The sequence below is a fragment of the Mus caroli genome, unplaced genomic scaffold (assembly GCF_978045245.1).
Source record: "Mus caroli unplaced genomic scaffold, Mus_caroli_1 scaffold_11, whole genome shotgun sequence".
NCBI classification, from domain to species: domain Eukaryota; kingdom Metazoa; phylum Chordata; class Mammalia; order Rodentia; family Muridae; genus Mus; species Mus caroli.
In genome coordinates, this window is record NW_028227266.1 from 73,534,267 (window position 1) to 73,555,894 (window position 21,628).

At 43.2% G+C, this 21,628-nt stretch overlaps 1 protein-coding gene across 2 annotated transcripts in view; it reads left to right on the forward strand.

The window, feature by feature from the left end:
- Onecut1 (one cut homeobox 1) overlaps positions 1-20,469 on the forward strand; it is a 29,024-nt gene extending 8,555 nt beyond the window's left edge. The window contains exons 2-3 of one of the 2 annotated variants that reach the window (XM_021171907.3): positions 8,518-8,592; positions 18,696-20,469. In XM_021171907.3, the coding sequence (XP_021027566.1) occupies positions 8,518-8,592; positions 18,696-18,988 (368 nt within the window). In that variant the 3' untranslated portion in view covers positions 18,989-20,469. The remainder of the gene's footprint in view (positions 1-8,517; positions 8,593-18,695) is intronic. The other variant, XM_021171908.3, reaches the window with a different exon arrangement.
- Positions 20,470-21,628: the final 1,159 nt, after the last annotated feature.

Consider the following 21,628-nt stretch of genomic DNA (forward strand, 5'->3'; position numbering starts at 1 on the left):
TACAAGCAAGATTTCTTTTAATTGATCCCCTCCAAAGAAGCAGCCAGAGTGGTAACAGATGTGAAGCCCATGTCTCTCTATCCACGTTTTCACTTAAACAATTATCGATAGGCAAGGCCCATCTCATTAGATATGCTCTGCGGGTAAGCCTGGCCCTCTGGGACCCGTGCCTGCAGGAAGGCCCAAAGGCCCAAGGCCACCCGTGCTTCCAAGACTGACGTTCTCATATGCCTTTGGCTCTGTTCTTCCAAAACTTGTTTGTTACCTCAAATTTAGGACTGTGTGTGTGTGTGTGTGTGTGTGCGCGCACACACACACACACACACACACACACTCACTCACAGAGAGAGAGCGAGAGAGAGCGAGAGAGAGCAAATTGACATAAAGCTCTGCTTGTATGTTGGTGATTGTTTGAGAGCAACTCCGTTCCTGTCACATACCACGTGCCTGTCACCCTCTTTCTTCGCATATGTCATAGAGTAAAGAGAACGGGCAGTTTCTGGAATCATTCCTTTCTTTTAACATCTGATGGTGATCTCATTGTCCCTAAAGAAAGTTTGTCAGAAGAACACAGCAAACTATGTGCTTTTCATTTGTCTTTTCCTCTTGCCTTCTTAAACAGATTTGGAGGTAGGGGTGTTAAACATACAAGCGTGTGAAGCGCGCCACCTAGTGGCAGTGGCTCTTACCGCAGGCGCCTTGACGAGTGGATCAGGAGCTGCTACCGTGATTCCAATATTGATGGAGTCACAAAAATCGTTCATTAAGGCAATTTAATCTTTGCTATTAAATGTCCTTTCAATTCATTTGGGGTAATTAAGATGCAGTTAAAGTGATTAAATTCTAATTACTTATGCTAGAGAAAGACATATTTGTCACGCTAATGCTGTTAGAGGAAGGACTCAGAGAGAAAGTTAACGTTTACTTCAAATGATGCAGCTGGAAAAATCAGTTCCTCTTTTCATCATTAATCTGGTGAGCTGGGCGATTATGTAATGGCACTACAAGATCATTAAATAGGAGAAGTGCTGATTAAAATGACTGCCAGGAGGAAAACTTGAACAAGAAGTAACTCAGTACAGTATAGTCAGCATCCTTGGGCAAAATCACTCAGTGTTCAAGCCTCTAAGCCCTCACCCCCAAAGTAATAAAAACCTAGTAAGCTTTATCCTCGAATTGAAAGAGGGGTGGCACACAGAAGGCTTTTATTATCAAACCAAAGTCATTGTCAAATGTAAACAGTAAAAAAACAAAACAAAAAAACAACAAAAAAAAAACCACAGAGTCTTATGTATTCCAGGCTAGTCTTGAACTCACTACGTAACCAAGGATCACCTTGAACTTCTGATCCTCCTGCCTCCACCTCCTGAGTTCTGGGGTGTGCCACCATGCCCAGTGCTGGGGATCAAAGCCAGAGCATTCAAGCATTTGAGGCAAGCACACAACCAACTCAGCTCCAGCTCCAACCCTGGAGAAACATCTTAAAGAATAGTTTAAATTGGAGTAGAGAAAGCAAGGCAGCTAAGCAGGAGTGGGGAAGCAGAGAATTCCCAAGGACAACGTAAACCAGCATTTGCCCTGTAGGGTGTGGGAGCCACTTCTCACATGGACTCGCTGCCTGTCACTAAGCAGCCCCTCCCCCAGTTTGATTCTTTTCCCTGCAGCGAGTGGGTCAGAGTCTTTGGCACTAAGTATCTCCGCTACAAATTAGTTTTCCGTATCCCAGTGTAAAGTAGTCTTGCATTATAAAGAAGTTCACTGATGCTATGCTACCATAATCTCACGGCCTCCAGCCCCTTAGGATGGCTTAATTATGAGAGTTCATAAAGGAGAGTAAATTGAAACTTAATGGATTTGATGTTTGCTTTACACACACACACACACACACACACACACACACACAAGCTTTTTAAGGAGATGCCTCACATTTTCCCAGGGAGGTGATTCAATAAGATTCACCAATGTGATGATTGAGGGTTATTTTCCTAAAGAGATCCATGTCTTTTAGTATAAATAAATGTGCATATTGAAACCATAATTGAGGAGGTTGTCTCTGTCTCCTGTTCATCCCATTGAATATTATTCCTGTGCACACCATAAGCAAAGAAGTGGACATTATCAAATTCATCAGTCAATTAAGTTAAACAATTACCTTTAAAAAATAAATCGATTATTTGAATATTTAAGGTAATTATGAATCACGTCAGGCTGTGTTTTTAATGTAATATTTGTATTAATTCTTTGATAAATTCATACTTGACATCATGCTGTCCTATATTACTAGGAGTGGGCACCTCTGGATTAGGAATCAAGTGCCCCAGAGAAAGGTTCACAAAGTAAGTAGCTCTTAGACCTTGTCAAGTCATTTAACCTTTCTGAGCCTCTATCTCCTTAAATGTAAAGTGAAGGATTTGGCTTTCAGGTTCCTTCCAGGTCTCATTCTGTCATTGACTGCCTCCTGTCATGACTGTGTGCCATGTGGGCCTTGGCAAAGTCCAGTGGGCACCTATCTCCATTCAGTATCCTGTCCACCTATACTAAGATTAGATAAGGTGTGGGGTGCAGGGCTCAGCTAAATGGCCATGTCTCAGGCTTGCCTCTCCAGTCAGGTGGTCAGGAGCTAAAAGTCCATGTGACACAAGCTAACAGGGATAACATGGATTGCCACGGACTCATATACATTACCTATGTACTACTGTGGTACTGTAAATCAGCATCTTTGCTATAACAAATTTGCCATCATCATATAGCTATGGGCTCACACATGTCTAGAAATCCCACTATTTTGTATAAATTCTAAACTCACAGCTTTCTTGGAAATGTGGAAAGACTGCTCCTGGAACCTTTAATTTGAAGAATGGAGAAACTAGATAGCCTAAATGTAAGCACACATATATGAAACAGAATTTTTTATATAAGGCAAAACCTAGAAGCAGGCAAAACTAAATAACTATGCTTAGAGACATATGGATACATGACATAAACTCTATTTTTTAAAACACTAATGGGGGGAGTGTATTGGGGACTTTTTGGATATCATTGGAAATGTAAATGAGGAAAATACCTAATAAAAATTAATTAAAAAAAAAACACTAATGGGGCTGGGTGGTGGTGGCACACACCTTTAATCCCAGTACGTGAGAGGCAGAGGCAGCAGATCTCTTGAGTTCGAGGCCAGCCTGGTCTACAGAGCTAAATCCTTTGGTCTCTGACTTGCTCTGTAGCCAAAGCTGGCCTTGAACTTCTGATCTTCCTGTCTTCACCTCCCCAGTGCTAGGACTACAGGCATAAGCTGCCAGTACCTTTTGTTCTCTGCAGATCTCTTGGATCTGAACTACTATAAACCTGACTGCTTCTCTCTTCTCTCAGTTCAGCAACACCTCCCCACCAGCAACAAGAGCATCCACCAGGCTCTGGTTTCAGTGATGAAGAGCGAAGCACCATGCATTTCACATTCCTCTGGGGGAGAAAAATCAGATTGGTGGAGAGGGGTAGAGAGGATATGTGTTGAGAGAGATTCCCAGATGCAGCTCGAAACGGTGCTGCACACCTGTAACCCCAGCAGTCTAGGGCTGAAGCGAGGAGCTAAGGAAAAGTTGTTACTGGGAATTTAATAGCAAATGGCTTTTATTTGTTTCTCTTGTTTCTGGAATAGCCCATTGCATTGCTCAGTGTGCACAGGGCATGTGTATAAACTCTGTAACATCCTTTCATCTCTTTCAACTCTGAAGTTCACTTAAGATTTCAAGATCCCTGTAGGAACATCTAATTCTGAATGTACACTCGTCCAACTTGAACGCTATCAGGATTCAGTGCATCCTTTCTTCTCTGACTGAGGCTCAAAGACCAGCAGCATCAGCAGCATCTGGGAACTTGGGTTCAGCCCTGACCTCCTGCATCTAAATCTGGATTTTCACAGGGTCCCCAGGAGGTTTCTATATCTGTTAAGTTCTGAGAAAGACTATAGAAAATCCTTCAGCATGTCCCTATGCCTTCATTCGGACATACTGGCTGTCTGGAGACTCTCATGCAACCAGACACTGGGCTAAGTACACAGACACAAAAGAGGAACCGTGAAAGTACTGGTGGAGACCTCGTGTGTCTATACAGGCTAAGGGCCTCTGGCAGCAGGGGCTAAAGGCAGCTGTGGCCAGTTGTGAAATGAAATGATCACATTTGTGCTTTTGAAAGCTTGCTGGGATGGTAGGGAGCAGATGAGCAGCTCTGTAGCAGCTAAGAGAGATGGGCTGCAAATATGTGTAGGGTGTGTGTGTGTGTGTGTGTGTGTGTGTGTGTGTGTGTGTGTGTGTGTGAAAGCTACTTTAAAAATAAAATGAAGCAGAAATCCCGGGGTGGGGGGCGCTAAAGGCTGTGACCCTGCCTTGGAAAGCTGAACACGTGGGTATACCTTTATCCACAGAGCAACTGTGAATATTATGGTAGTCAGTCCTTTCCACCCTAGCCAATTGCTGCCTCTGAGGACACCGGACCCTTAAAGAACCAATGTAAGGGGCCAAATACACCCATCCCTGTTGTTAGAGGAATAAAAAAGTAACTCCAAGAACAGGGTGCCAATCTGTCAGCCGCGATTCTGAGTGAGGAGACTGGAGACTAAGTACAGCCCCTGTACATGGCAGGCAAGTGTTAGCTCATCTTGGTCATGAGTCAGCCTGTGTGTGTGTCGGGGGCAGGGGGGGGGGGGGAGACAGCACTCTAAACACATGTTGTTCTATCAGAAAGAGAAAGAAAAATCTGTTCTATCAGAAAAATCCTACTTTCCTTTCATCTAATTCTCTTAGTTTGCTTTCTATTGCTGTGATGAAACAGTGACCAAAACCAACTTGGGAGCCAGGCCTGATGGCACAGGCCTTTCATCCCAGCACCCTCTGGGAGTCCAGGCCAGCCCAGATTATATTAAAAATAAAGACAGAAACAAAACAAAACAAATTAAAAAAAAAAAAACTTTGGGGAGAAAATGGCTTATCTTACGGCTTACAGTCCATCATGAAAGAAGGCCAAGGGGAGGAACTAGAGGCAGAAGCAGAAATAAAAGCCATGGAGGGGGTTGCTTATTGCTAAACACTTTCAGCTTGCCCCGCCTGCTTTATTGAAGAACCCAGGACCACATAGGCTGGGCCCTCCCACATCAGTCATTAATCAAGGTAATTTTCTAGAGGCTCATCTGATGGATAAATTTTTTTCTACTGATATTCTTTTCCTACATGATCCTAGCTTGTGTCTAGTTCACAAAACTACTCGGCACACCAGTTATTTGCATGGTTGTCCCATGAGCCCCAACCTGAAAGCAGGGTCGTTTCCAATCAATAAGTATTTATTTTAATACACGTCATATGACCATAATTTTTTAAAAAGTTAAATAATCAGTAGGCATACAAAGTTTTCTTCCCAAGCCATTCTCCTGTTATTAAGTTTGTCAAGGTTCCTTTGTGTGTTTCAAGTACTCCCTACTAAATTTAATAATATAGAATTTTAGATTTCAATATTACCATCCCATCAGGAATAGGTTGGAAGAAAATTCACACATGAAAGGGTCGGTTATCTGTATAGGGTTTGGGAGGAGGGCGGGGCTGAAGCCTGGGGGGAAGGAACTTCTAAAACCTGATTCTTCTGTACTCTCCAGAGATAACCTATGGCTTTAAAAGCACGTGAACGTGTGTGTGTGTGTGTGTGTGTGTGTGTTGTGTAGGGTGGATGGTCTCCTTTGTAAATAACTAAAGGTTTTTTCATTTCCCAAACTGTACATTTCCAGGGAAAATGGAGAGTGCTTCTTGCTTTAATTTTTTGGCTGACAGTTGCTGCTCTAGAAATGCTTGTTTCCACATTGGGCAATGTGCCAGTGTGGTGGGAGGAGTGACAAGTAGAGAAATAGTACAGGCCAGCCATGTCCTAGGGAGGTGGAAAGCGACCCCAACTTCAATGGAGGTTCCTTATTTCAAGTCACCTTTGAAAAGTGACTGGGGGCTGGAGAGATGACTCACAGGGTAAGAGAGCCTGCTGCTCTTGCAGAGGAGTTTGACTTCCAGCACCCATGTCAACTGACTCAACAGTCCCGTGTAACTGACTGCAGGGAATCTAATGCCCTCTTCTGGCCTATATAGGCACTGCATCCACATGCACGTGTACACACACACACACACACACACACACACACACACAGAGGCACATAGAAATACACATAATTAAAAATAGAAAATTTGGGGGGCTCGACAGATGGCTCAGTGGTTAAGAGCACTGACTGCTCTTCCTGAGGTCCTGAGTTCAAATCCCAGTAACCACATGGTGGCTCACAACCATCTATAATGGGATCAAATGCCCTCTTCTGGTGTGTCTGAAGATAGCTACAGTGTACTTAGATATAATAAATAAATAAATAAATCTAAAAATAAATAGAAATAAAAATAAAATTTTTGAATAAAAATGTTACGTTACTACATTTATGGTGGAATACTTGAAGACTCATAAAAAATAGGAAAGGCCATAATGACCCATCATTACTCATGCCCAAACTTTGAGTAGTATTCATTCATTCATTCATTCATTCAGTATCTATATAGAGACAGCATGGTCACAATCTGCAGTACAGCAAACGAAGCACACATCTGCCTTTGCTCTCAGAGCACTTATGCCAGAAAACATTTATGAATCTCCTGTTTTATAGTTGTGCTATAATTTATTTAATCAATCTCCTATTTTTAGACACTTACATTGGTCTATAAACTACTGAGGGAAATAAAGTTTTATGGTTTTATATTTTAGAAGTATCATAATTCACATGTCCTCTCTGACAACCATCCCCATCCTTGAATATTTCACTGTATTCAGGACTTCTGCTTGATTCTGCTGTTGTCAAATGATGTGGCAGCCTGCATCACACATGAGATCTTGACAAAGATTTGGCTTCCTCGTCAAAGATGGCTTTTATTTAAGTATTAGATGCCTGCATAAAACTTGAAAATATAGCAAGAAAACAGAACAAAATTGTTCATCACTCTGTAACCAAGAGATGATGCCTTTCTAAATGCTAGTTTATTTCCTTCTTGCTTGAAAAAAACCCTATAATATTGTTAATTCTTTGAGAATTTCATGCACTGTATTTTGCTCATAATCACCCCCCCACATACTTCCCCCTAACGCCTCCCAGATTCTCTCTCTACCTTTCTACTCTCTCAACTTCATGGCCTCTATTTTTAAAAAATTAACCCCACTAAGCCCAATTTATGTTGTATAAATTGGACTTAGTGGGGTTAATTATATATTAATATATTAACATATATAATATATATACTCTATATATTACATTTCATTGTACATATGTGTGTGTATTCACACACACACACTCACACACTCCTGGGTTTCCCACCTCATGCTGGAATGCTCATTTGTTGATCTTGTGCAGGTAACCTTGGTAACCACAGCGGTCATGAGCTCATGAGTGCAGAGGTCCTGTCATGTCCAGAAGATACTGCTTGCCTCAGTCCTCCCTGACCTCCGGATCCCATAATCTTTCCTCCTAGTGTCTTAATGGCACGTATATAAGTGAGATACTTGCCACAAGCCAGATGACCTGAGTTCAATACCCTCATGGTGGGCACAGAAAACCATTTCCCCCAAGTTGTCCTCTGACCTCCATCTGCACACACACACACACACACACACACAAATAAATGCAATAAAAATAAAAGTGAATATGTAAGATATACCGTAAGTTTTTTATTCTATTACAAAATTACACCGATAGAGTATGTTCAATCAAACATGCCTCCGTGTTATCAAATACCACTCAGAAGTGCAGAAAGCTGTTCACACTTTCATTTGGAGCCCATTTCAAATCATGAAAGTCTGCAAAGATATCTGAGCAAAGGCCATCGGGCGACTCCCGCAGCTGTGAGCATTGGCCAGTGGCTAGCGTCCTACTCACTTGCTTTGTGTTTGTTCTCTTCCCATTGGGCTTTATTTTTCTTAAAGGCATGCTGTGTTCATCATGGCCGGCCCCTTACCTCAAAATACTCCAGTGTCTTCCTGAGCCCAGGGATATTCTCTTTCGTGGTCACTGCTCACTTTGTCCAGTGATTCGTGGTGTCCTTGGAGCACGGTTCTCCAGCACAGAATTCTGTCTCCATTGTGCTTCCAAATTTTACTGTGCCGTAGTCTTCTCCCACCCTCTCTCTCTTACAAAGCTGGCATGTTTGAAAGAAATGCTATTCTCTTTAAAATTTGTATTTTTTTTATTACAGCCATTTGTTCATTCATTCATTTGTTTGTAGGTGTGTGTGCATGTGTATATGTGGGGGGTGGGGCAGCATGCCAGGCACCTATATGAGGACAATATGCAGAAGTCCAGTCTCTCCATCCACTGGCGGGGGGTGGGGGGGGTCCCAGAAATTGAACTCCAGTCAAGTTCCCTTAATTTCCAGCCCCTGTAGAATTCGCCCGTTCTCCTGTGTGTGCCTCTGTTGTTTCCTCGCGTTTCCATTGAGCTTCTGCTCTCTTACCCAGAAAGCGCCATGGGTGGCAGTGTGCCTTCTCTGAGGACATCTGGAGGCCCCCAACTGTCTGCTCCTCCCTTACCTGGTGAGTGAGTTTTGCTTACCCAAAGTGTTGTCTAATTTCTACACTGTGTAATTCCTGGGCATTTCCCGCTTCCTTCCAACTAAAAGGCAACCGGTGGGCAGCACTCTAAGACAGTGGAAATATTCTACTTCTCCTGAAAAATCCCTATCTATTTGGCACCTGTTTGTCTTTGCTTGCTCCAGCTTTCCACCCTCAGCACTATGCACACTTCCTTTTTTTATCGACAATTTGAAAAGTATTGCTTGCTTTTAAGTATTCTGGTGCTCAAGTTGTCTTAGACTTGGCTAATGGAAGTCTCTCTTATGTGACAAGTTATGTGACTACTTTAAAAAAAAAAAAGCCTTTTCAACATAAAGCAATATTCCAAGTTCATTTGGTACCCTTGCTGCCCTAAGCCTTGGGTTTACCCCTTCCTTGATGAAGCATGGCTTATGCTGGTGGGTAAGGCACTAGAGACTGGGAAGAGCTGGATACTACCTGTGTGTGCGCTATTAGCATGGCCTTGTTTCTCCACTCTCTCAGATAATGCTGGGAAGTATATACAAAGAGGTAAGCATAAACACATTCATACATATATAACACACATGCACACAGGAACATGCTTAATATTTACATTTGTAGTACATTTATTTTTATGTGTTCATGTCTGTATTCATGAACATATATATATATGTATGTGTGTATAGATAGATAGATAGATAGATAGATAGATAGATAGATAGATAGATAGATAGATATGCATATGTACATGATATAGCATGTGTGGGAAAACTTACAGTAATCAGTTCTCTCCTTCCATCGTGTGGGTCCTGAAGATGAAACTACAGTTTCCAGGCCTGATAACAAGCTCCTTTTCCCTTTTGGCCATCATGTGTGTTTGTGTGTGTGTGTGTGTGTGTGTGTGTGTGTGTAAAATCACAATTTTATATCAATTCCTGCACTCACACAATTGTTAAATAAACCCATGCAGGATTTTGTTTGTTTGTTTGTTTGTTTGTTTGTTTGCCTTTCCTTATGCCCTACTTGTATATCCCTCTTTGGTCTACAGTCAGAAACCTGACACTGACACTCAATACTCAATTATCATTCTCTCTCCCTTCCCCCTCTCTCTTTCACACACACACACTAAGAGACACATACACATGGACACACATAGATACACAGAGACACACAGATACACACAAACACATACACAGACATACACACACATATAGACACAGACAGACTCAGACACATACACAGAGATACACACACAGACACAGACAGACATTCACACACATATACAGAGAGAGAGAGAGAGAGAGAGAGAGAGAGAGAGAGAGAGAGAGAGACTCACTCACACACACACACACACACACACACACATTTGCTCAGTCCCGTGGCACATCCAGAAAGAAACCTGCCTAACCCTGATTTTTCCAGAGGAATAACCCCAGGTCTTCCTTCAGACACATGTCCCCGAATCACTTGGGAGCATCTCAGAAACCCCGCTGAATCAGAAGCACCGAGACAGATCCTCATTGTCAATATCTTAACAAGCTCCAAAGCCTTTGTAACACACACTAAACTTTGAGACTCGGCTCACCGTTGTAGCTTTGTTCTGTTCATCTGGTGCCAGCCTGGTAAATGAGGGGCACTTCAAAGCTCCTCTTCATCCCTCTGGTCCTGAAATATGTACCCACCCAAGAAGCTGCTTTCCAGTTTCCCTGAACTCTCTCCTCTTTAGGTGCTTTGCATGTTGGGAGGGGAGGCTCCGTTAGTTAGTGCTGAAAAGCCTTACAAGGGCCAGAGGCTGCACTGTTGGTGGGAGGTACAGTATGTCGTCAACATGGTGAACCTTGGGTTAGATTCCCAGCACCAAAAGTCACGGATCCGAGCATCCCAACTTCCACTTTCATCAGAAGCTCTGATTTGGGGTAGCGTTTATAATCTCAGTTCCCATTATTCTGCTCAGGCAGAATCCTCACATGGCTCAAGTCTAAGAAACACTGACCTAGAACACCTCAGCTTTAGCTGTGTGACTCAATCACCTGGGACCGCTGTGTGCACTGCACATCTAGAGCCAGGACCCAGGTCCCAGCTCCGAATGCTTCCCAGTTGGCTACAGTGTCTACCCACCACTTAAAACTTCTGAAGGCTCTTCTAGCCTTTTTCACTGCAGAGTGTAGGCTAGCCCTGGAGTCCAGGAGAAAGCATGATATTATCACCTATGGAGATGGGGAACCAGTAGCCAGAGGGATCCAAGTGGCAAAATATTCAGTAACATGCAGTTGCCAGAAAAAGAAGCAAAATGACATCTTTGTGTGTTTCCAAACACATTATTTGTATGAGCACTTTAGCCCCGGTGATTGAATTTCCCCAAGGTGGAAAATTTCCAGGGGCCATCTCATAAATTTTTTTTTGTTATGGTTTCCACTACAAGGGAGATAGATATGTGCTGTCCACACCCATAAATCCAGTTCTTGGACTAAAGAGATGGCTCAGATACTAGAGTGCTAGGTTTGTTCCCCGGCATGCATAAACCAGCATGGGGATTCTAACATTTGGGAGGCAGAAGGATCGGTTCAAGGTCATTCTCAGATACCTAGCAAGCTTGAGGTCAGACTGACCTACACAAGACCCTGTCTTAGGAGGGAAAGAAATCCAATTATTTTCTTCTGTCCCCTGAACTAGGGATCTATTGATCAGTTACACTCCAGGCTTAGCAAGGAAGATCACAGTGTATCTTGACCTTCTGGAGCACAGCGCCTTGCACTTGCACACCAATTGCTTGTGAAAGGCGTGGTCACTTGACTAACAACTCATTTCAGGGTCTCAGACAAACTTAATTCCCCCGAACCTTCTGCTTCTTCAGCTCCATCTTTCCAACATGTTCCCTGCCTGCCTGTCCCTGAACCGCCTTCTGATTCAGGGAATCACAGCTTCCGTCACCAAGGTCTCAGCTGACTTTCTTCTTCCTTTGTTCCTTTTTAGATTTTATTTAGTTTATGTGTATGAATGTTTTACCCGCACGTATGAGCATGCACCCACGTGTGTGCTTGGTGCCTGCAGAGGGCAGAAGAGAGTGTCAAATCCATGGGAACCAGAGTTACAGACAGTTGTTAAGTCATCAAGAGGGTGCTGGGATTCAAACTCGGGTCCTCTGCAAAAGCAACAAGTGCTCTTAACCAGTGGGCCACCTCTCCAGCCCCCCAGTCGTCTCCAAAGTCCCCTTAGAATAGCTCCTTAGTAGAGTTGCCCTGTTTCAAGAGTGGCCATCCAGGAAAAGTATTTTTGAAATTTGATATTAAGTTTTATCTTTAGTGGTTCTCTTTTCTACAGGCCCACATCTAGCCTATTTATAGAACAAGAATGCTAGTTTACTGGGGGTGGGGAATCTGTGGACTAGATGATGATGATGATGATTGATTGATGATTTTACTATACAAGAGATTGTTTCCATGCCAGTGAGAGAGATTGATGAGGAATAACTGAACTGGGGTTGGGGGGCTGTTCTGCTGTCACGGGAACCAACAATTTCCCCTGAGTCAGCGAAGGCACACAGAAAAGGAGACTCTGGAGCCTGGCCTTACTCTATAAGGAATTCTTTGTATGGAAAGAAGGCAGAAATGGCGTTCTGCGGGAAGAAAATAGCTTATTAGGTAAAGCACGAATGTGCTTGGTGCATTTAGGTGCAACTGAGCAGTGTGGTAGGAGTGGTGGGCAGTCAGGAGAAAGATGCAGGCTGTTTGAAGTCATAGTGCCAAGATCCTTGAGGCAGAACAGACACTGAGCTCTCTTCTTGGGCTTCAGGACACACCTATGGGGTTCATTTTCAGTGTTGACTATTGGCATGTTATGGAAATGTATAGTATGGTTATACAGACATTTTCTAGAAATCCAAACGAGGCAAGCTTCACTTGTTTGAAATTAGCTATAGGAAATTAGTTTCACTTATATTTTTGTGTGTGCACACGTGTACATGACTGTGCACATCCATGATATACTCAGAGGAAGACATCAGGTGTCCCTGTCTATCACTCTTTATTCCCTTGAGACAGTCTCTTGCTGAACTTGGAGCTAGACTGGCAACCCGTAAGCCCCAGCAATTCCCTAGACTCCATGGCATTGGATCACAGGCCTATGCAGCCCTGCCCACCTTTTGATGTGAGTGCTGGCAATCCAAACTCAGGTCCCCTAGCCTGTAGAACAAGAACTCTTACCCCACTGAGTCATCTCCTGCCCCTGGAAACTGATTTTTATAGTTCTGGGTGGTTTTTTTATTATTATTATAACTTTTAGTTGTTATGAATACTATAAAATATATAGATGCTAATTATAAAAATCGGATCAGTCAATTTTATAATTCACAATAGATGTACATGAGCCAAAGCGCATACTAAGCATGTAGTTCATCAGATCAACTATGTATCTTGACTGGCTTGCAAAACAATCATAACTGTAGAACCATACCAATCATTGGGCCCCAAATGATTGAAGGGCTTTAAAATACTTTTTAATTATGTGTATGTGTTATGCCCTCAGCTGCCATCTCTCCCCTTCCACATAGAGGCTAAAAGGCCTTCTCTTCCTAGTCTGCCCCCACCTCATACTCATCTCTGCCTACAAGACCAAGGACTGATACTGACTTATAAGAACAGTGAGACAAACAGATGTGGAACAGAGGGTCTGCCCAGCTGAACCAAGAGATGTCCACACAGTTCAACCCACACTTCTGGAGGAGTCCATTTCCTTTTGGCGGTGGAGAGTGGGTTGAGACTGGATCTTGTAATGTAGCCCAGGTTTGCCTCCTTCAACTACCCCATAAACCAGCCTCCCAAGTGCTGGAATTCCAAGCAAGTGCCACCAGGCCCGTCTTAAGCTGTCCATATCTTACACAGAGGCTAACGGTCCTTGGCAAGGACTGTTCTGAGAACATGGTGGTTGTTGGCATTGGCAAGCCTTGAAGTTACTTTTCATTTTACCTCTCGAGGAACCTGGCCCAGGTTGACATGAGGATTTGATTAGCTTCGCAGCAGAACCAAAGCTTCTGGCAGAGTGAATGCTTTTCTCATGGCTCAGGCTCCTTTGAATGTACAGCACTTGTGCACTGAAAAAGACCTTCTCTCCAGCCTGTGTGAAACAGCCAGCCCTGAGACAAAGATTCGAGAAACACCAGCAAGTGCATTCAAACAACTGTTCCTACACCTGTAATGGAAGAGTGGAAATTCAGCTTCAAAAAGCATGCACTCACATATTCCTATGTAACGCGTGTACATGTGCACACGTATTTAAGATGTATTTTTATTATTTTTTTAATTAGGTTTACGTGTCTGTCTGTGTGTAGGTGTGCATGAGTGTAATTGCCTGCAGAGGCCAGAAGGGGTTTGACAGATGTCCTAAAGCTGTACTTAGTGTGAGTCACCTACCTGCCTTGGGTTCTGGGACTCAAGCTCAGGTCCTTTATAAATTGCAATATGTGCCCTTAGCTGCTGAGCCATCTCTCCAGCCTCTATTTCTTTTTAATGGTTCAGAGGTGTAGGAAGACGCAGTGTTGAGCTGTTGGTGGAGTCTGTGGTGCTTGTCATTGCTTTAAGCTCTTATATTGGTGATTTGGGCCATTGTGAGGGGGTATGGATTTGCTTTACCGCCCCCATCTAAATGAGCCTGAATCTGGACTTGCTGATTACAGAGCCATCACGGCTTCATTTTGTTGTCGCTCTTGTTACTTGTTCCTTGGAGGGAGACAGGCTCTCCCCTTGTATCCCAGTATGGCCTGGAATAGATTACAAGTGTGTATCACATAACTCATGACTTACTTACTTGCTCCTTTTTCAAAAGCAGTGAAGGAGTCTGAGGATATAGTCAGTGGGTAGAGGGCTGGTCTTGCGTGCAAGAAGTTCCCAGAACCTCCTAAATGAGAGGTGATGGTTCAGCCCCCAGAACCTCCTAAATGAGAGGTGATGGCACCTATGCCTGTAACCCCATACGTGAGAGGTTCTCAGATCCTCGTTCTCAGTCACACATTGAATTCCAAGTCAGCCTGAGAAATTACTGTCCCAATCAAACAATAAGAATAGAGAATAAAAATCCATAAAGATCACAGATGGTACAATGGAAGTCAACGGGGCAGTTAGACACTGAGATAGAGGGACAGGGGATGACTTCAAATATTATTTAATTAAGGTCATAGTAGGCTTTGGAAACAGAGAGGTGCTTCATCCCTGAGTGGTAGTTTCAGAGCCCTCAGAGGCTTTACACCGATGTTTGCTCAGTTAAAGAGGTCTCCAGGATCTAACAACTTCCTAGCACAAGTCAGAGTCAGCAAAGACTTGAGGCCACTGTCTGACTCGCATGCTGACTTCAAAAGGAAAGCTTGGTAAATTCATATGCAAAAATCAAAGTTACAGCAATGGGGCTTGAACTCCTGGCTTTGTGCTTCATCTCCAGCCTCTAATTTGCAAGCCTCTGCAATAGTTCTTAAGAGCTTATAGTTTTAATCATATCTAGGCATTTGATCTTATTTAAAATGTATTACCAACCTGGGAAACAAGAAACACATTGTAACCGAGAAACATCAAGCTCAGACATGGTAAGGAACATGCACAGAATTCTCTTTAGGGAATTCCGGCCCCAGAACTATTGTCTGTCTCTCCTGAGTCCAGGTTTACCTAACAGGTATTCCAAGTCCATCCATCTTTGTAAATGTTCCCCAGGCCATGATATCCACGCCCACATATTTCCAGATAGATTCCTGGTAGACTTCTGCACGACTCAGTCAACACTTGGACTTATTTTATTTTTAATTTATGTGTATGCATGCGTGTGTTGTGTAGGTATGTACACTTGAGCACAGTGCCTACAGGGGCCAAAATAAAGGGTGTCAGATCACCTGGAGATGGAGTTAGAGGCAACTGTGAGCCTCCTGATGTGAGTGAATGCTGGGAACCAAATCCCCAGCCCCTTGGAGAGCACCAAGTGCCATTGACTGCTGAGCCATCTCTCCAGCCCCATCAGTCAACACTTCCAATGCTGGAAAGATCTTTGGGTCATTACGGAAGGAAATCTGACAAGGTGACGTTTAGATCCTTGGCTCAGAGTCGGTTCTAGGGTGTCACTACACACCACACTTTTAAAGTGTGTTCCAGCATAACGCTTCTTAAAATCTAGGTAGGAGAGCACTGCTTGTTTGTTGATTGATTGCTAGTCTACATGTGTCTTGGACATGTTGTTCTGTAATGTGGGAAAGATGTCCTGGTAGGAGTCCATTTATGCATGAGTATTCTAGTGATGTCGAGCGTCTATAGGCAGCTCTTCCTGCTCACTCTTAGTTTCCTACAGTGATCCTCTTGTACACCCACAGACCAGCTTGAGGGCAGCCAACCACACGTTAAGAAACACTCCTCCAAGGGAAACAAACCCTAAACTTTTCTGATAGCGTGAGCTGGGGGCACATTCCCACATTGCAGGCTGAGATATGTATGGGGGTGGGGGCAGGGGAGGAGGTGTCTGAATTAAATAACTGGGCTTTGATCGATTGGCGTTTCCAAACCAACTTGACCTCAAAACTCTGTTCACAGAGTATCTTTTGACACCCTGAAGACTCAGTTTCCAAAAACACATTTGGCTCTGCTTTCCATATTATAGGCAGAGCAAGTTCCCAGACATTAAACTGCCCTTTTCCTATCTTCGAAATTCTTCTGCCTCTATTCCTCTGCTATAATGACAGATGCATGCCACCTGCACCTGGCTCACTTCTCTCCTTCCCTCCTCCCTGATGTGCACAATCCTTCATGCCTACTTCTGCCTCCTGCATGGGACGATGAATGACCACACTCTTGCAGATGAAAGCGACCTATCTGGCTGAGCCATCTCTCACTATAACTTGCCACAGAATCCTGAAAGCATGCTGACTTGCCTCCCTCCCAGAGGGGACTCACACTGGGGCTTCATATGTCTCCAGTACCCTCCAAATCCACTTCTGCCTCCCTCCTATTAACCCACACCCGTGCATATCTTGTGTGTGCCTTTGTATGTGAGTACTTCCCTGTACTGCAGTGCCCCCAGTCCCCCATTCCTTGTCTGTGTCCCCTCCCTAAGCTCCCACAGACTCATGTGGAGACTCAGACCTCCAGCTTGAATTTTTCTATCTTGGCATGGGTCATCTCTATCCTGTACAGTATCCCATAGACATCTCAAAACTTTTCTTTCATTCATATGGTCTCTGAAGGACTCTGTTGTACCCTATGGAAGCTTCCAGAAGTACGGCTTTGCTTTTGCATGCTAGTCCTCTTCTCTGCTCATCTCATGGCCTACATGAGGTTGTCTGTTCTCTCTTCTATTGACACCACAGCCTTCATATTTGGCAACTCTGGCTTTTGCTTTTTGCAGAGTTCTCTCCAAATGTAACACACAAGTACCATCGCCAATAGCCCCATAGGTTCTGAAATCCCTAACAGCCTGCATTTTTCAGGACACCCTAACTGGACGTCAGGGAGGAATCTAGCCCAGTCCCTGTTCCAATAGCACTTCACCTCCCAGTTTTCTGACCCTGCAGTATACACAGCACTTGAGACCTTGACCAGCAAAATATAGTGACCTACATTTTCCCTGATGTGGGTATTTTATGATTTATGAATATGCATACTCCACCACAAAGGATTTGGGGTTGAGTAGATTTGAGAAACAGATGTCAAACGTGAATCTTGAAGATGAGGGTGTGTAGTAAGGTTTCTCCAGGTACCATTTGCCTGTAAATCCTCCCTTCAAAGACCCCTGTGGAGATAGTCTCTCTGCTCTGGTGCCAAGCAGAAAATGATGGCTGTAGTGGCTTCAGTCCACGGAATCCTGCCAAGTACCCAGGACCTGCTTAAAGTCCTTCAAATGTGCTCCCTGGTTAGCTGGAAAATGGACATCTCTTTGCAGAGATTTCCCTTAGCTCTGCCTTTTGAATGATAGATAAGTTGAGGCTTCGCCCAATCCTGTTATTTACCTCTCCATAAGTATGTGTTGTATAATTTATCATCTAGAGCCCTAATGACTTCCAAGGCTGTATTTCTAGCTCAAACCTGTCCCCTGAGCTCCAGGCTCCATACATCCTGCTGTCTTCTGGACAACTACCTATCGGAGATCTTTAACAGAATGCCCAGCCAGCACTTCCAATGCACTTTGTCCTATAGACAAGTAATTACACCCTCATAAAATTCCTTTTTTCCATATGTCATCATCTAACATGAAACCTAAAAGTATTCTGAATTCTCTCTACCCAGGCCCTAAGCCAGACTGTTAGCATATTCTCCGGATTCCACCTTCTGAGAAGTATATCCCACTCAGTTGCCACTGTCTAACTCTGGGTCTTCCACCTGGCTTCTGTCTTGGCTCAGGGTTCCTGGGAGACTGAGAGATTTGCATGCTGGGAGAAAATGGTGGGCGCTTTAAAGAAAACCTTCTGTCGGGGAATGTGGAGTTAGAGTGTGATGGAGTTGTACACATAGGCCACAAACATACACACAAATAAAGAAATTTAATTTTAAAAGTTGTTCAAATTAGGAGCTAGAAAAAATGGCTCAGTGATTGAGAGCACTTGCTGGTCTTCCAGAGGACCCAAGTTTGGTTCCTAGAACCAAGTCAAGTGGTTCACAAGTGCCTGTAAGTCCAGATCCGGGGGGTCTGACACCCTCTTCTTTTCTCCACTGACACCTGCATTCATGTGCACACACCCTCACACACACACACACACACACACACAAACACACACATATATATGTGTGTATGTATGTATATATATATATATATATATATATATATATATATATATATATATATGAGAATTAAATGTCCTATTAGAAGAAAAACTCAAACTCAAACATTTCATTTAGCTAGAGGCCTGATGGAGCTTCCTGACCTTCCTAAGACAGAGTGCAGAAACTGGTCAAAGCCAGGACCCACCCACAGGGCCCAAAGTCCCCCTGTACTTCAGTTCTCTGTGCTTTTATTACACTTCCTCCCAGCCATTCTCGGAGCTTTAGTCATGGGTCAGCAGACAGGAAAAAGGGCTGTGAGGAATGGTTGACCAATCCCCAGCAGGGAATTTGTTCTAAAACGTCTTCCATATTTCTTTGCAGCCTGCAAACGGAAAGAGCAAGAACACGGGAAGGACAGAGGCAACACCCCCAAAAAGCCCAGGCTGGTCTTCACAGACGTCCAACGTCGAACTCTACATGCAATATTCAAGGAAAATAAGCGTCCGTCCAAAGAATTACAAATCACCATCTCCCAGCAGCTGGGGTTGGAGCTGAGCACTGTCAGCAACTTCTTCATGAATGCCAGGAGGAGGAGTCTGGACAAGTGGCAGGACGAGGGCGGCTCCAACTCAGGCAGTTCATCATCTTCATCAAGCACTTGTACCAAAGCGTGAAGGAGGAAGAACCACGGACTAGAACCTCGGTGGAAAAGCTTTAAATTAAATTAAAAAAAAAAAGTTTTTAAAGACCAGGACCTCAAGATAGCAGGTTTATACTTAGAAATATTTGAAGAAAAACAAGTGGTATTTATAGTCCAAAGAAACCAAAGACTGAAGCTCACCTGCATTCTGACTTTGTTCAGAGACACATACTTCAGCGGGGCAAGACCCGGCAGGAAAGATGATGGGGAAAACATCTGATCTCACGCCTTCAACCCCTGCACCTCACTGTGCTTGGCTGCTCAGTGGCTCTAAGCACAGTTATGTTTGAGCCATTGAGTGGACATCCTTTAAGATCAGACATTCTTATCTGTTCCACCACACCACAAAGGTGTATAGTGTTTCAATATCACGTGTGGGTATGGATGTGTGTGTGTGTGTGTACACACATATACACACACGCAACAGCAACAACAGTGGTTAGGGACTCGGGCGGGGCTGGTCTTCAGGAAGGGTTGCACCATAGGAGTGTGACCCACCCGGTGTGGGATTTCTAAGTTCATTGGATCTGAGATGTGGTTTCTCTCGTCTCGCCTAGCGTTTGAACCTGCCAGGCCCACAACCTAAATGCAGAGTAAAACCCAGCAGAGAACATTTGAATGGCGCCTAAACCAGTGCACTCTCTTTGTTTGTTAAGAAATGTTCAGATATTTTTTAAAAAAATGAAACGAGTCCATCCATTTAAAAAAAAAATCACCTAGGTACCAAAGAACACACAGTATTATAGTGCAGGTATTTTATTGCAATGATTTTAATAACCAAAGCTATTTTTACACAAGATACTATGTAAAGTTATACTTATGAACTGATCTAGCTGTAATCCACATGCCACATAGATTCAGGACTATTATTTATGACTCTTGAAAGCATTTGAAATATGAATTTTCAGAACTGGCAAGGAAGACGGTGGCTTCAGGGAAGCAGTTACCATCATGACAGAGAGTCTGACGCGATGCATGTGGGAACCATAAATGCCGCTTACACATAGAAAAGAATAATCTACTCACAGCCGAGAAGATGCGAGGACCCTTTCAGAGTAGGGCCCTGTATAAACACTAGAAAACTAAGCTTAACACGGCAGATAATTAAATAACGAAAATTGTCCAAAGTGACCCCCCCCCATTTAAAAAAAAAACTTAGACTAATTTCGCTTAAATTTACTCTATGTACTTTGGCACCATATCATTTAAAAATCCTTCCCCAACACTAATGAAGCAAGCATGCCAATATTAATCACAGTTCGTTATCCCATATTTTATAACCATCCTCAAAAGCAATTGAACTGACTTATTGGCCATTTCAGGTGTTTTACAGTGTAGATGTTAGGAAATCAACAGGTGCTGCTGAGAAACAGCAGAACCACATAGAAGAAGCCAGAGGTCCGGTCTCACATAAGACGCTTCGTCCTTTCAGAATTAAAGGTCTCATTTCACTAAGCATAGCCTCCAAAGCAAGTCACAGTCCTTCTTGCTATCAATGAACCTGGTAGTTTTATCACATGGTTTCTACTCTCTGACAGGGCTAGGTTAGAAATGAGTCCCAAGCTTCCTAATCAAAAATTTAAATTTTGACTTTTTCCAAATCATTTAACTGGGGATGAACAGACCAAGGCAGGAAAAGAAAACAAAGTTCTAGCAATCATTTGACTCCCAGAAACACTCTGTCTGAACTCAGTTGAACTACAACCGATGTGAACGAACACCTGCTAAACAGGAAGGTCAAGAATGGGGGACCCTCAGTTAATATTGCACCTCAATAGAAAGATAACACCAAAAGCAATATTGATAGTAAGTTCTTCACTGAGATTCACTAAAATGCCAAATTGAAAAAAAATTAAAAATTTATAACACAAAATCTCACTCCTTGGGGTCAAATCTCAGGACCCAGAGACAGGAACCTAAGCTGACCAGTGGACCATCCATCCCCTTCTTGTTCACTGTTGATTGAGCGAAGGAAATGGCTTGACATGTTTTGTCTTAGTATTTTTAAAAGTTCACCCAAGATTCCAACTTAAAAAGTTTCCCTTCAGAATATGGCACAATTCTAGTTCTATCATGAAGAGCCAGTAAATCGCTGCCCTTCGAGTTTTGCTTTATTTTTCAGTAGCAAAAAATAAAAGCAGAAATATATTTTCTCTCTTCATAGTGGAGGGAGCTGGGGGATACAGGTGCATTTATATAACATGAGAGAGGATAGCCTTATTTACTTAAAACAAAGGAATTTAAAATTCGGGGAAAACCCAGCTGTGTCTGCACACAACCTCACCAACTTTAAATACTCCAAGAAAAGCCAGAAAAAAAAGTGGATTCAGTCAACCTCGTGTCTTGACTTTGCTTCTACCATGTTCCTTTCATGATTAACCCAACTGTGTTTTGCATTTTTTCAAGCCAATCATATTGGTACTGTGGAGGCACAGACTTCAAAAAGATATGACTACATTTTTAAAATCCTGCCATGAAGGGTTTCTGAGAAATAACCAGTTACCCTACTAGCTGACACCAAAGATAATTCCATACCAGCGTTAAATTTGCACCCATTATACAATGTCAGGGCCCAGAGATCTATTTTCTCATAAACAGAGGCACAAGGCAGAGC